The 15,967-nt window shown below is 34.3% G+C and overlaps 1 protein-coding gene across 7 annotated transcripts in view; it reads left to right on the top strand.

Moving 5' to 3' along the window:
- Nucleotides 1-15,967, top strand: part of TOR1AIP1 (torsin 1A interacting protein 1) — a 35,470-nt gene that overhangs the window by 7,734 nt on the left and 11,769 nt on the right. For all 7 annotated transcript variants that reach the window (XM_006211795.4, XM_015245691.3, XM_072946013.1 and 4 more), the window contains 2 exons: nucleotides 12,487-12,528; nucleotides 13,291-13,377. In XM_006211795.4, coding sequence (XP_006211857.2) covers nucleotides 12,487-12,528; nucleotides 13,291-13,377 — 129 coding nt within the window. The remainder of the gene's footprint in view (nucleotides 1-12,486; nucleotides 12,529-13,290; nucleotides 13,378-15,967) is intronic.

Here is a 15,967-nt window from a genome sequence, read left to right as displayed (position 1 = left end):
AGCATCATTTTTCTTTATAAATAGTTGCAACTTGTTTTAAATTTGTCTTTCGCTTAAGCGCAGGCTGATTTTTTTTTTTTAGAGACTTCAGAATTTATAGTGTCTGCATACTGAAAATGGTCCTTGCAGTGTATGACTTACCATGTGTACTTTTACCTAGCAGAGTTTCTCAAATGCTCTGTTTAAAAACATTAAAAAAATTTTTTTTAAGTTACAGAGTCTTGGGGGAGGGTCTGTATAGCTCAGTGGTAGAGTGATTGCTTAGCATGCCCGAGGGCTTAATTCCCAGTACCTCCATTGGTAAATAAATAATAAGTCTAACTACCTCTCCCCTAAAAAAGAAGCAAAAGACAAAAAAAAATTTTTTTTAGAAAGGATATTTGTTTAAAAAAAAAAGTCGGTCTTAATTGGAAGAGAACTTGGAGCTGAGATAATCGAGCACTTTTGTGTACTTTCTATGCCAAATTTAGAAATCATTCCTATAAGTACTTGATAAAAAACACTAACTTTTAAAAAAGTGCTTTCCAGTTTAAAGGAAATTTTTGTGAGCTTAATATAGAGAATGATACCCGATTTTTTTCTTTCTTTTTTTAATAGTAATGCTAGTGCATCTTGGAGTATGTGAAATGGCTATTCACGGAGCTTGAACACTAGTGATATCTCCAGACTATTCTTTATTCTCTTTTTCTTGCTGCTCCACTTTCTGTTCTCCAAAGCATGATTGACACTGAATAGTCTTAAAAGTTACTGTTCTTAAAGGTAACTGTAGCAGCGGTCCACAGACTCCAGCCTCTGAGTAAAATCTGACTGGCAGTCCTGTTTTTTGTATAGCCTATGAGCTAGGAAAAGATTTCTACATTTTGTGAAATAAATATATACATATATATGTGTGACAGACCTTACATGGCTTGAAAAGTCTAAAATATTTACTATTTGGCTCTTGATGGGGAAAGTTTACCAACCACTGATTTATAGCAATGGCAGAAATAAAGACGGGAAATCACCTAAATTTTCATTTGTTTGTTCTAAGAGCAAATTCAGAGAGTTACATACTTGCCTGGGCATAGTTTAGTGTAACACTCCACACTAGGTTTTACTGACAACACAAAAAGACAGGAGATACAATGACTCCTGTATTCCGTGTAGTATCCTCTTTGAGAAAGCATGATAGTCTTATGTCTGAATCTTCATATCTTTGACCCCAGTCACAACACAAGTAAACACAGTTTAAATTTCCTTGAATACTCTTCAATTCTCACATCAGTACATTCTGTGAGTCTCTAGGAATAGGAAAATCTATAGTAGAAATATATCTTGAACTTCGTGTTTTTCTTAAAAACTGTGACCAGGCAAAAGAAAGTGAACAGAAAGTGATACATTTAGTGGCTGGTCTTCACCAGAAGAGATGATTGTATGTGATCTAATTTTATAACAAACGTGAAGACCTAGGACTTCCTAAAGAACCTTTTCCTAATTGGTTGAAGTTGTTGGAAAAGTGACACCTCCTTTAATAGCACATTTAATTATTGTCATTGGTCTTAAAGCCACAGCTTTTACAATTTCTTAAAATGACTTTTTTTGGTTAAAGGGTATTATTGCTCCAAATAGGACTGTAATTTCTAAAAGTTTCTGCATGAGTATAGGGAAGAGTAATACCTTTTTTAAAAAATATTTTTTAAAAATGCTTTAACCTTTTACATGTAGCAGCCAAGAAATTTAAAATAAAGGAAGCTGAATACTAAAAGAGGGAAATGAAATTAAAACTTCTGTAGTCATTAGCTGTTAGTGATTCATCATCAGATTGCATTTAAATATTTATGTGTACATTCTTTGCAGCTTGGGATAAGAAGAAGAAAATTGTTATGTGTTAACATAATGGTATCTGTACACGGTAGTCTAGAGAAGAACCCTACTCTCTGGAAGAGGTCAGGAAGGTTTTATGGAGATGGCATATGAATTGAGTTTTGAAGGATGAATAGCAGACAAAATGGGGAAGAAGATTTGCTAATACTACAGTTTGTCTTATAGTGGAATATCGTTCTTTGACCTTTAGAGTCTGTGCAGTGTGAGAAACTCCCTTACATTAGAGACAACACTCTCACGTCAGCTGTGGCTCTTTGAGGGATCTTATTTAGAATGACATTCTAAATCCATAGGCTTGGGTTTCTAGAGATTCATTTACTAGTGTGAGAACCATATTTAAAAATGTATATATAGCCAAGATGAAAGCCTATTATGATTACTTGTCAAATATATAGGATGTGTTATTATTTAAGCTATCTAATTCATAAAATATTACTGGATTATGAGGCACAAAATAATACTGTTTTTTGTTTTAGTGGTATTATCAGGGTAGCCTTGCCTGGCAAATTACTGTTTATGTTTTGGATATTGCTGATAAATATTTATTGTTAGGAACAGGGAATTCTAAAGAAAGGATCTTTCGACACTAGATTAAAAGTCTTAGAAGTGTTCAAAAATAGATAAAATCCGTGATTTATTCAATACTTCAAATATGATAATAACATATTAAAAGTATTAAAAGTAAATGGGGAGCTCCCTTATATAATGTGGTTATAAAATAATTCTTAAATCCAGTAATAAACATAAATAGAAGAAAATTGAATTTTAGGCAACCTGGTATGTGAAGCATTGATTATTAACTAATTGACTTTAGACAAGTTGACCTGGAATTTCAAAAGTATATGGAAATAAGTTTATCAGGATGAAAAAGGGAGGGATTTCTGTACTATTCATTTTTTCTGATAGCTCAGTGAATGAGTGTAAATCTTCAACATACTTTCTTTCCATTAATACAGATTCAAAAATCGGTTCAGCCTTAAAGAAATTTTGCTACACCAAATAATTTTTAAATTATATACAACGTAATGCCCTAATGTAAATGTAACTTAAGCAAAGCTACTGTATTACATGACTTACACTTAGGTGTTGTTGGAGCCTCTCATTTTAGAAAGAGCTCACTTATGAGCCTTTTCTTCATCATTCATTCATTTATTCAAAAAATTATTGAAGGAGATTTTTGATTCATGTATAAGGAGCTTGGAAATTGCCACTTCTACCTAGTAACAAGTAAAAAACTGACAGCTGAAAAATCAACAACTCTTCTTAAATCATTAAAAGGCCGCAGGTCAAATCACTGCCCCCAAGATTGGAAAGACAGGCAAATGTAGGGAGTCATGGCTGACTGGAGCAGAGACTCAGAAGCAGGAACCTCTGCAGGAAGTCATTCTGGGTAAGAAAACCTGAGCTGCAATGAGGGATTGCTGGAGACTCAGTGTGGACAAGTCGGAGAGTTCAAGATTACAGGGGGACCCATTCAAAGAGGGGTCCCCACTGTATTGTGAGATTTACCTCCAGAATCTCAACCAGGCTCCCATAACAAATATCAACAAAAATCCCTTCATACCTCTGCAAGGGAGAGGGGGAAAGGAGCCATTCTGAAATATGTCAGAGCACCCTGTTCTTCTTAGCAAGTCAAGCCCCCAGGGAAATCTGGTTAACTAAAACCTAACCTACCATATTACTATCAAAGCCTAACTGACCTGAGGGAGGGGAAATACCTAACTCCAGACCACTCGGGATGTCCTGTCCCACCTAAAGGGGAAAGGGGGAAAAAAAAAGGAAGAACTGTTATGAAGTTTACAGTGCAGAGGCACAGGCTTACTAAAACACCGAGACCTAGAACTATAGAATGCTTTCCCTCCCCCAGTACCTCACCACATTACTAAAGGCCTATTTACAGCAGTTCTTTTTACCCAGTACTTCATGTCCAGCTATGAAGAAAAAATTACAAGACATGGTAAAATGAAAGAACACAATTTGAAAAGATAGAGCAAACATCAACCAGACCTGGCAGGGATGTTAGAATTATCAGACCAGGAATTTAAAACAACTATAATTAATATCTAAGGGCTCTAAAGGATAAAGTAGACCACATGCAAGGACAGATGAACAATGTAAGCAGAGAGATAGAAATCCTAAGAAAGAGTCAAAAAAATGCTATGGATAAAAAACACTGTAACAAATGAATGCCTTTGATGGCCTTATTGGACTGGATACAGCTAAGGGAAGAATTTCTAGAGGATAATTATGTGGTGTGGTAAGTGTGTTAATGCTGCATGGTAATCATATTGCAGTATAGAAATGTAACAATCAACACTTTGTACATCTTACACAATGTTAAATATCAATTATATCTCAATTTAAAAAATGAAATCCTTGAAAACCAAAAAGCAAAGAGAACAACTGAATAATACAGAATGTCCTAGACTGCAACAACTATGAAAGGTGTAATGTACAGATAATGTGAATAACAGAAGGAGAAGAGAGGAACAGAAGAAATGATTTGACACAATAATGACTAAGAATTTCCCAAATTAATGTCAAACAACAAACCTCAGATCCAGGAACCTCACAGAACACAAACAAGATAAATGACTGCCCAATCCACTCCAAGCCAAAAAAAAAACAAAAAAACAAAACAAAAAAAAACCACACATACACTTAGAATCAAAGGTAAAGGAAAAAAGATCCCAAAAGAAGCGACGGGAAGAAAACACATGACCTGTAAAGGAACAAAGATAAGAATTACATCCAACATCTCAGAAACCATGTAAGCAAGAAGAGATTGGAGTGAAGGATTTAAAATGTTCGAAGGGAAAACCACCAACCTTGAATTCTGTACCTTGCAAAATTATCCTTCAAAGTTGAACAGTATACTAACTAGGGGAAAAAAAAAACTAAGAAAAAAAAGATAGGTCTCTAATATTATCAGAAATTAAAGGAGGGGACACTATAGATCCCATGGAAATTGAAAGGATAATACAAGAATATTATGAACAACTCTATACCTACAAATTTAATAACCTAGATGAAATGAACTGATTTACTTAAAAGGCATAATTTGCCAAAATTATGCAAGAAGAATGGGCAGTCTGAATTGGTATATATTTCTTGAGTAAATGGAATCAATAATAACCTTCAAAAACAGAAAGAACCAGGCCCAGTTGAGTTTATTAGTGAATTCTGTCAAACATTTAAGGAAGAAATTATACTGAGTCTCTGCAACCTCTTGGATGATAGAAGCAGAGAAAATTCCTAACTCATTCTGTTAGGCCAGCATTATGCTAATACCAAAACCAGACAAAGACATTATAAGAAAAAACTAAAAAATACCATCTAAAATGCGACAGAGTGAAACATCTATCTAACTTTATCTTTCCCCTTCATGCTACAACCAGTGAGCCATCCACACCTCAACAGAGGTGCCTCTGCCCAACACAACAGGATGCTGGCGAATTCCACACATATATCTAAACGTGGATGGACTGTGGCACTTAGAAGAAGTGGAACCAGAGGAATAGGGAAGACGGGACCTGGAATTCAGGCCCTCTGAGGGGGGCAGCAGAGCCCATACTTTCAGAAAGCCCACTAACATAAGGAAAGGCTGCACACGTGACTCTAGCCACCTAATCACACTGGCACCTGTGGCCACAGGTAACTTGGCAGCAGTGGCAGTGGGGCCTCGGACCCCATCCCAACAGGTATGGAGGTGCCCCTGCCACCCCTGGTTTCCTGCCCTCATGGTGGAGCCTGTGTCTCAGGGGATCTCAGATACAAAGAAAGGAAAGAGTGGATGACAGTGGCTCTGGCAGAAACAAGGCAACAGTGGTGCTGCTGGTGAAAAAGCAACAACAAAGGCACAGAGCCACACCTCTTACAGAGAAGGTGGAGCATGGAAAGTGCCACTCTCAAATATAACGAGGGACAGCTCAGGTAGGAAAAAGTAAAAACTTGTATAATAGTGCTATCCCTGGAAAACAAAAGAAAGGAATTTAACTTCTGACCTATCATTTAATATCAGATGTTCTGGCAGAGGAACAGTTCTTCATCAAACAACGTGAAGAACCACAAAAACACTACACCACAAAAAAGAAAATGATAGTTCTCTGGAAATGAAACTTAAAGTCACAAAATATCATAATTTGACTGATAGAGAATTCAAAAACAGCTATCATGACAACAGACGGTGAGATACAATAAAACTTAGCTTAATGAGCTCAAGAATAAAATTTATGAACAGAAGGAATACTTTACCAGAGGTGTTGAAATTCTAAAAATTTCTAAGAATACAGTAAGATTAAAAACACATTAGAAAGTATTGGAAATAGAGCAAGCCACATACAGAATTAGTGAGCCCTAAGATATAAATCTATAAATAATACAAGTAGAAGAGGGAAATGAAATAATATATTTTTAAAATGAGGAAATCCTATGAGAGCTGTCCAACTCTTTTTGGAAAGGCAGCATTAGGATAATGGTTATCCCAGAAGGAGAATAGAGGTAGAAGAGAACAGAGAGATTATTTAAAGAAGTAGCTGAGAACTTCCCAAACTTCCCAAACTGAGGAAGGAACTGGGTATACAAACCCATGAAGCTAAGAGAATAATACCTATTTACCTCTATGCAAAAAGACCTCCTCCAAGAGAATAATTTTTCAGAAGTCAATGACAGCATTTGAAAGGCAGCCAGGGAAAAAAGGATGGTGACCTACAAAGGAACCCCCATTAGGCTATTAGTAGATTTCTCAGCAGAAACCCTAGAGGCCACGAGGGAATAGAATGATGCTGTGAAAATACTGAAAGATAAAAATTGTCATCCAATAATACTCTATTCAGCAAAGTTGTCATTCATATATAAAGGACAAATAAAGACTTTCCCAAACAAACAGAAGCTGAGGGAGTCCATCCCCATTAGATCTGCCTTAAAGGAGATGTTGAAAGGAGCTCTTCAACCAGAAATAAAATGGCCACAATATACAAAACTTTGAGCAAAGTGAGAAATAGAACCAGAAAATTACAGCTCTCTATCAAAATAGGTTTTTAGACACTCTGTTATAGCATAAAGGTTAAAGGGAGAAAACAAAAACAAAAATAAATATAGCTATCTCACTTGGATACCAAACTCACAACATAAAGAGGGGTAATTTAAGAAAACAACATAAAAGGAGAAGAGGAAAAGGACAACTTGTATAGGTAAATAAGGGTGAGATACTATCAGTAGAAAAAGGACTATTTTAACTGAGATGTTTCTACATACCATAGGGTAAACACAGCAGAAACACAGAGCAAAGACACAAGACATAACAAAAGAGGATACAGAAAAATATTGTAGAAAACCACCAAACCAAAATGGTAGACATAAACACAAGAAAGAAACAATGGAGGTACAGACCAACCAGAAAACAGTAGATAAAATGGCAATACTAAGTCCTTATCAGTAATCACCCTAAGTATAAATGGATTGCATTCACCTATCAAAAGGCACAGAGTGGTTGGATGGATTGAAAAAACAGCTCCAGGTTGTCTCTAGGAGACAGACCTCAGCTGCAAAGACAAATATAGGCTAAAAGTGATGGAGTGGAAGATAATATGCCAAGCAAATAGCCAAAAAAAAAAAAACAAAAAACTGGAGTAGCCATACTCATGTCAGAAAAAATAGACTTCAAGCCAAAGAAGATAAGAGACAAAAATGGATCAGCACATAATGATAAAGGGGACAATTTATCAAGGAGACATAATAGTGATTAATATATATGCATCTAAAATAGTGATTAGTATATATGCATCCAAAATATAAAGCAATTATTAACAGACCTAAAGGGAGAAGTTGACAGCAACATAATAATAGTAGAGGACTTTAACACCCCACTTTAACATCAATAAATATATCCAGACAGAAAGTCAACAGGGGAACACTGGCCTTAAATGAAACATTAAGATGGATTTGATTTCTAAAGAGTATCTGTCCAAATGCAGCAGAATATGCATTCTTCTCACACACACATGAAACTTTCTCAAGGATAGACTATATGTTGGAACACAAAACAAGTCCTGGTAAATTTAAGAAGATTGAAATCATGTGATTCATATTCTCTGATCACAATGGGCTGAAACTAGAAATCAACTCCTAGAAGAAAACTAGAAAAACCACAAATGTGGAGACTGAACAACATGCTATTGAACAATGATTGGGTCGATAAAGAAATTAAAGGAGAAATTAAAAATTACGTGAAAAAAAACAAAAATGAAAATACAACATACCAAGATCTATGGAAAGCCATTAAAGCATTACTAAGAGGGAAGTTTATAACAATAAGGCTTACTTCAAGAAACAAGAAAAATCTCAATCTAATCTTACACCTAAAGTAACTAGAAAAAGAACAATTGAAGCCCAAAGCTAGTAGAATTAAGGAAAAAATAAAAATCCGAGCAGAAATACATGAAATAGAGACTAAAAAGACAGTAGAAAAGATCAATGAAACTAAGAGCTAGTTCCTTGAAAAGATAAACTGACAAACTATTAGCTAGGCTCACTGAGAGAAAACAAGAGGGGGCCTTGATAAATAGAAACAAATGAGGAGTAATAAGAGATACCACAGAAATGCAAAGGATTATACGAGAATATTATGAACAGCTGTATACCAACAAACTGGACAACCTAGAAAAAATGGACAAATTCTTAGAATCATACAACCTACCAAGATTGAATCAGTAAGAAATAGAAAATCTAAATAGACTAATCACTTGTACAGAGATTGAAACAGTAATCAGAAAGCTCCCCTCCCCACAAAAAATAGTCCAGGATAGGATGGTTTCACAACTGAATTCTACCAAACATTCAAAAAAGATTTAATACCTATCCTCAAATTATGCCATAAAACTGAAGAGAAGGGAATACTTCCAAACTCATTTTAAGTAAGAAGCCAATACCACCGTGATACCAAAACCAGACAATGACAGCACAGCAAAAGAAAATTATAGGCCAATATATCTGAAGAACGTAGATGCAAAATATTAGCAAACCAAATTCAACAATACATCAAAAAGATCATATGCCATAATTGAGATTTAGTCCATGCAAGGATGATTCCATATTCACAAATCAATCAGTGTGATTGATACACTGCCTTAGCAAAATGAAGGATAAAAGCGATATAATCATCTTAATAGATGCAGAAAAGCATTTGACAAGGCTCAACACCTATTTATAATAACTCAATAAAGTGTGTATTGTAGGGACGTACTTCAATGTAATAAAACCCATATATGGTAAACCCACATCTAGCATCATACTTCATAGTGAAAATTTAAAAGCTATCCCTCTAAGAAGAGGAACAAGGCAAGGATGCCCGTTCTTGCCACTTTTACTGAACATAGTATTGGAAGTCATAGCCAGAGCAATTGGGTAATAAAAAGAAAGAAAAGCCATCCAAATTGGAAAGGGAGAAATAAACTGTCACTATTTTTAGATACTATTTTATATATAGAAAACCCTAGAGACTCCATCAAAAATGTTAGAAATAATAAATGAATACAGTAAAGTTGCAGGGTACAAAATCAATATACAAAAATCTGTAGCATTTCTATATGCCAACAGTGAGCTAGCAGAGAGAGAAATTAAGAAAGCAACAACTCTTATAATTACAACACAAATAATAAAAATACCTAGAAATAGATTAAATCCAGGAGGTAAAAGATATGTGCACTGAAAACTATAAGACATTTTTGAATTGAAGAAAGAAAGAAATGGAAAGACTCACAGACTGGATGAATTAACATTGTCAAAATGTACTTATTACTGAAAGTAATCTATAGATTCAGTGCAATCCCTATCAAAATCTCCAGGACAAATTTTCATAGAAATAGAATAAACAATTTTAAAACTTAACGTGGAACCACAAAAGACCGCAAATAGCCAAAGCAATCCTGAGAAAAAGGACAAAGCTGGAGGTATCACACTCCCTGATTGTAAACTAGACTACAAAGACATAGTAATAGAAACAGCATGATACTGGCAGAAAAATAGATATGTAGATCAGTGGAACAGAATTGAGAGACCATTAATTTCCAAAAATAAACAGCTCACACAATTCAATGTCAAAAGAAAAACCCAATCAAAAAATGGACAGAAGACCTAAAAAGACCTGTCTCCAGAGAAGACATACAGATGGCCACTAGTCAAATAAAAGATGCTCAACATTGCTAATTATTAGAGAAATGCATCAAAACTACAAGGAGGTATCACCTCATATGGGTCAGAATTGCCATCATCAAAAAGTCTACAAATAATAAATGCTGCAGAGGGTGTGGAGAAAAGGGAACCCTCTTACACTGTTGATGAGAATGTAAATTGGTGCAGCCACTACGGAAAACAATACAGAGGTTCCTTAAAAAACCAAAAAATAGAGGTAACCATGTGATCCAGCAGTCCCACTCCTGAGCACATATCCAGACAAGATGAGAACTCTAAGTCAAAAAGATACGTGCATCCTGATGTTCATAGCAGCACTATTTACAATAGCCAATATATGGAAGCAACCTAAGTGCTCATCAACAGATGAATGGATAAAGAAGATATGGTAGATGTATACAATGAAATACTACTCATTTGTGGCAATATGGACGGGCCTTGAGATATGTAGATTTATATGAATAAAACTACAAAACTTTGATAAGATGAAGTCGAAGAACTGCTAAGTAAGTGGGGAGATATTCCATGTTTATGGATAGGAGGACTCAATATTGTCAAGATATCATTTCTTCCCAATGCAATCCCAATCAAAATCCCAGCAAGTTAATTCATGGGTATTGGTAAATTGGTCCTAAAGTTTATATGGAGAAATAAAATACTCAGAAGAGCTAATACAATATTGAAGAACAAAGTAGAAGGACAGGACTCAACTTCAAGCTAAACTAAACCTAAAACTACAGTAATTGAGGCAGTATGGTATTGGCAAAAGAAAAGATAAGGAGGTCGTTGGACTAGAATAAAAAGCCCCTAAGTAGACCCCACGTATAGCCAACTGATCTCTGACAAAGGAGCAAAAGCAATACAATGGGACAGAGTCTTTTCAACAAATGGTACTGCTACAACTGGACATCCACTTGCAAAAAAAAAAAAAAAGAGTCTAAATACAGACCTTCCACCTTTTGCAAAAATTAACTCAACATAGATCACAGACCTAGATGTAAACACAAAATTATAAAACTCCTAGAAGATAACAGGAGAAAACCTAGGCGACCCTGGATATGATGATGCCTTTTTAGATATAAACCAAAGGGGCATGATCCATGAAAGAAATCATTGATAAGCTGAAATGACATGAACCATTGATTCTTAAGAAAATATCTCTTGTTTGTATGCTATGTTAATAGCTGTATAAGTGAATAAAGCAAAACTGCTGTACAAAAAAGTACTCGTGTAATAGTTATGTGCTTAGAAAATAAAACTTCAAAAAGGGAACAATACCTTTTTATATGAATGGAAGTATTTATAAATTTTAAGGAAATAACACTAAGACAAGTTTGACTTTCCATTTTTCTGCTTGAAAAAAAGATGAAAGGTCGGCCTTTCTAAGGAAAGAGTAACAGTGCTACTAATAATTTTCTCAGGGTTTTTTTTCTGTAGCAAAAATGTTGGCAAATGCTGTTTTGCACTAGCTACTATTGAGTAAGAGGAGTTTGACTAGTATTATACCAATCTAACTAAACTGATTTGAAAAAAATATTTCTAAATTCACCATATAATGTGTTGACAGTTGCCTTTTACAATACAGGCAAAAGCAAATAGGGGTTAAAAGCAAATAGGGGTTAAAATTAAGAGAGGAAAAAGCTGGAAGCAAAAGAAACTTTTCAGCTTTGTGGAAGGAGTTTGGTTCATGCTACTTCTCCTCACATATTGCTCAGCAGTATTTTAGCCCAATAATGCAATAACTGCATTGGGGTATATCTTCCTTTATTAAAATAAAATTCAGAATAGCCCATGTAAAAATAGTGCATTTTAAGTTTGACAGGTTTTGCTTATGTATCTTTGTCCAAATTCTCTGGATGAGAAATAGTGGTCTCTGTGGACCTGCTGAAAGTAGGAGAATTTCTTACCTTTAGATACACCAGTGCATTGAAGAACTGGATTTTCAGTTCTACTTGTATGGTTGGCCTTTGAATGGAGTGCAGGGCATCTAGCAAATAGGAGAGTGAGAATACTGTAAATTTGCTTATCAACAGTTTCATGTTTTCTATATTTTATAGTACAAATAGACCTCTGGGTGAAGGAAAATTAAACTCTTTCTGATTCTAGTTTGTAGTAGACTTAATTCCTGAAATAATGTAAAGGAAAAAATAGATTCTTTTTTTAATGATTTAACAGAAAAAAAAGTTTAAATGGTGTGATGTTGTGTTCACTTTTTAAAATGGATGCTCTTAATGGGGAAGGTATAGCTCAAAGTGGTAAAGCGCATGCTTAGCATTCATGAGGTCCTGGGTTCAATCCCCAGTACCTCCTCTGAAAAAAAAAAGTAAATTAACAAATAAACCTAATTACCACCCCCCCCAAATGGATGCTCTTATTTATTCCTGAGCTTTAGCTTTTGATGTTATATACAACATGTATGCTTTTGTCTTCTAGAAGCCACCAGTGTCCAAGAGAAGGTGAATTTCTCTGAAGAAGGTATTTTCTTTTAAAATATCATGCAATATATTCTAAATCTTTTTTGTATTTGTTAGCATTAGAAGCAAATTTGATAGGTACTTAAGAGAGAACAGAAAATAGTGTCCTTTTCTTCAGGGGAAAAAAGAATTCACATTTATCTGAACTCTTGAATGGATAGATAAATTAGGATACAATGAGTGATAATTGCCCTTATGTGCATTTTAAGCATCTTTTGCCCTGTTGAGTTAATTTAAGCAAAGCTAATATTTTCAGTTCTGGCATATGCTGGCCTTGGATTATGATATTAAAATGATCAGTTTTTCAAATTCTCATAACCAGGCTGTGTTTGAATACTACAGTAAAACTTAGTCCATTTTCAAGCTTTGCATAATCTGAGATTGTTGCCTGCATACTGAAATGTTTGTGTGTGGGTGTGGGTATACTATACCATATGTGCTTCTCCTCCCACGGAGTAAAACTTTCCTTCTATTTAATGCTCATTTGTTTACTCTTTGCCTCTACATTAAAGCCTCAGAGAGTAATCTTGCTGATATTACTCTGAATATTTGGGGCATAATTATATACCCCAGAGAACATAAAATGTTTTTAGCTTATCTACAACTTTGTGACTCAGAATAGTAAACATAATAAGTGGCAATTACACACCTGATATTTTAAAAGGCTTCATTTTAAGGTTGAATTACTTGTTTTTGTTTTTTAATCCAGATCTGTAGAGCCTTGGAATACAAACTATACTCGTGTATTTTTACTTCTTTTTAGGAGAAACTGAAGAAAATGATCAAGACAGCTCTGACAGTGATGTTTCTACTGTTAAAGTCAGATCCAGGGATTCTGTTGAGTCTGAAGGTAACATTGTTTTATGTACATATGACTTTTATCTTAGGAGCTGTATTTTTAGTTAAAATATAAAGAATTTATGTGAACTTGCTTTTTTAAAAAAAATACTTTAAAGTATTTATTAAAACTAATTTTTAAAGAGTTTTTTAAAAGTTGCTAACTTTTTAATATTTATTAAAATTACTGATTTCATATATACATTTGATTGGTAGTACAATGTAATGTAATAACATAATAATAAATAATAATAACAATAAATCACTTTTATTTTGCTTTGATATTTCCAGAACATAAGATTTTTGTTCTCAAGAGTTATTTGTAGTTTTTTAAAAAAATTTTAAGAGAAACTGATTGACAACAGACTCACAGACATAGAATACAGACTTGTGGTTCCCAGTGGGGAGAGGGATGGGTGGGTTAAACTGGGAGTTTGAGATATACTGACAGGTATATATAAAATAGGTAAGTTTATAATGTATAGCACAGGGAAATATATTCAGTATCTTGTAGTAGCTCACAGTGAAAAAGAATATGAAAATGAATATACGTATGACTGAAGAATTGTGCTGTACACCAGAAATTTATACAACATTGTAAACTGACTATAACTCAATGAAAAAAAAATTTGGCATCTGAAAAAAAAAAACCGATATCACACTGGCATTGACTCACTACACACTGTCAGGCGTGTTAGTTAGCTTTAGGAAGTTTTTTTGTTTTGTTTTGTTTTTGCTTTTCTTTTTCTAGTTCTTTTAGCTGGTGGGTTAGATTGTTTATTTGAGATTGTTCTTCTTTTTTGAAAGGAAGTTTTAACATACTTAGATTACTACTTTTATCTCTGGATTGCTCAAATTCACACCAAATTAGCAACAACAGTTTCTAATTATCCATGTAAATTTATATTTAAATTTATTTAAGGAAAGAACTGACTGAAGAGAAAAAACACCAACTTGAGGCTTATGAGGGTGCTGATCAAATTTGTAAACTTCGTAAATAATGAGTAATTTTATGTTTTAATAGTCCCATGGAAGATTATGTCTCCATTTTTCACTCACGTCCTTTTGAGAATTTCTGTAATCCTATGTTTTACTTAATCATTCCACTTTAAAAATAAGCTCACAAAAACAAAAACAAACAAACAAACAAAAACAAAGCATAAATACAGGACAGAAATAGACTCATGGACAGAGAATACAGACTTGTGGTTACCAGGGGGGTGGAGGGTGGGAAGGGATAGACTGGGATTTCAAAATTGTAGAATAGATAAACAAGATTACACTGTATAGCACAGGGAAATATACACAAAATGTTATGATAAATCACAGAGAAAAAAATGTGACAATGAATGTGTATATGTCCGTGAGTGACTGAAAAATTGTGCTGAACACTGGAATTTGACACAACATTGTAAAATGATTATAAATCAATAAAAAAATGTTTAAAAAAAAATAAGCTCAGAAGCTAGTTTATGGGTGTGTGGTATTCTGTATACTTCCCACCCTTCCTCATTTTCCCCCATTCTTTTTTTTTTTTTAATTAAAGTACAGTTACAAAGTGTCAATTTCTGGTGTACAGCACAATGTCCCAGTCATGCATATATATACGTATATTCATTCCCTATTCTTCCTTGATACAGAAATCCCAAAGGAGACATGCAACATCCTAGCATAGTGGTTAAGAACACGTTCTCTGGAACCAGAATCCCTGGGTTTCACTCCTCCACTACTAGGTTTGTGCCCTCAGGCAATTGCTTAACTTTTATGCTCCTCAGTTTTCTCACCTGGCTTATTGTAAGGTTAAATTACTTAGAAAGTACCTGGCACATAGTAAACACTCAAATTAAGTCCTGTTATTAGTTTTCGTATGTGCTTCATAAAGCTCTAAAAATTAGAGACTGATTAAGCCATTCTTGTGGCCAGTAGTTTGATGCCATTGGTACGATTGCTACCCTTTGAAATACATAAATCCCAGGCTCTGTGATCCCTTTAGAGTTCTTATTGAAGCACCCAGACACCATGCAAGAGAAGACTCCAGCTAAAGAACAAAGAGGTGAGGCATAAGAAGAAGAATACTGATTTTTCAGACTATCTTCTGGGCCAGTTATAACCGAAGAGGTACAAGAAGATACATCACAGTGAAGGGAGAAAATATTAGAGTTTCATGTATATTTATTTTTTATTTCATCCATTTAGAATATCTATTTTTGTTTGTTTTACAGTAGTACATATTAGTTAATATTTTAGTGATTCATGTATGTAATGTTAGAAATATGTTTTGGAGATTGATGCTCAAAACTTTTTTAGTAAAAGGAGCGCACTAACAAAAATACTTAGCCACTTCCTGGATGTGTCAAATGCTTTTGCCTCCAAGATAGCAGTCTGGTCACTTTTAAACAGATTTTGTTATAAATTCCACTTTTAAATGAAGAAAAAGTTTGAAGAAGGGAAGACTAAAATACATAATGTATTGACCAGTTGCAAGAAAATTTTAAGGCAAAATGGATAGTAATGATTTCAAGAAGATCCATTATTATAAACTTTAAGAATTTTCCTCAACTCAAAGGTTTCATTATGTCCTTTACGTCATGCAATGTTCTATG

The sequence above is a fragment of the Vicugna pacos genome, chromosome 21 (assembly GCF_048564905.1).
Source record: "Vicugna pacos chromosome 21, VicPac4, whole genome shotgun sequence".
Lineage (NCBI taxonomy): Eukaryota > Metazoa > Chordata > Mammalia > Artiodactyla > Camelidae > Vicugna > Vicugna pacos.
This window is presented reverse-complemented; position numbering and strand designations above follow the sequence as displayed.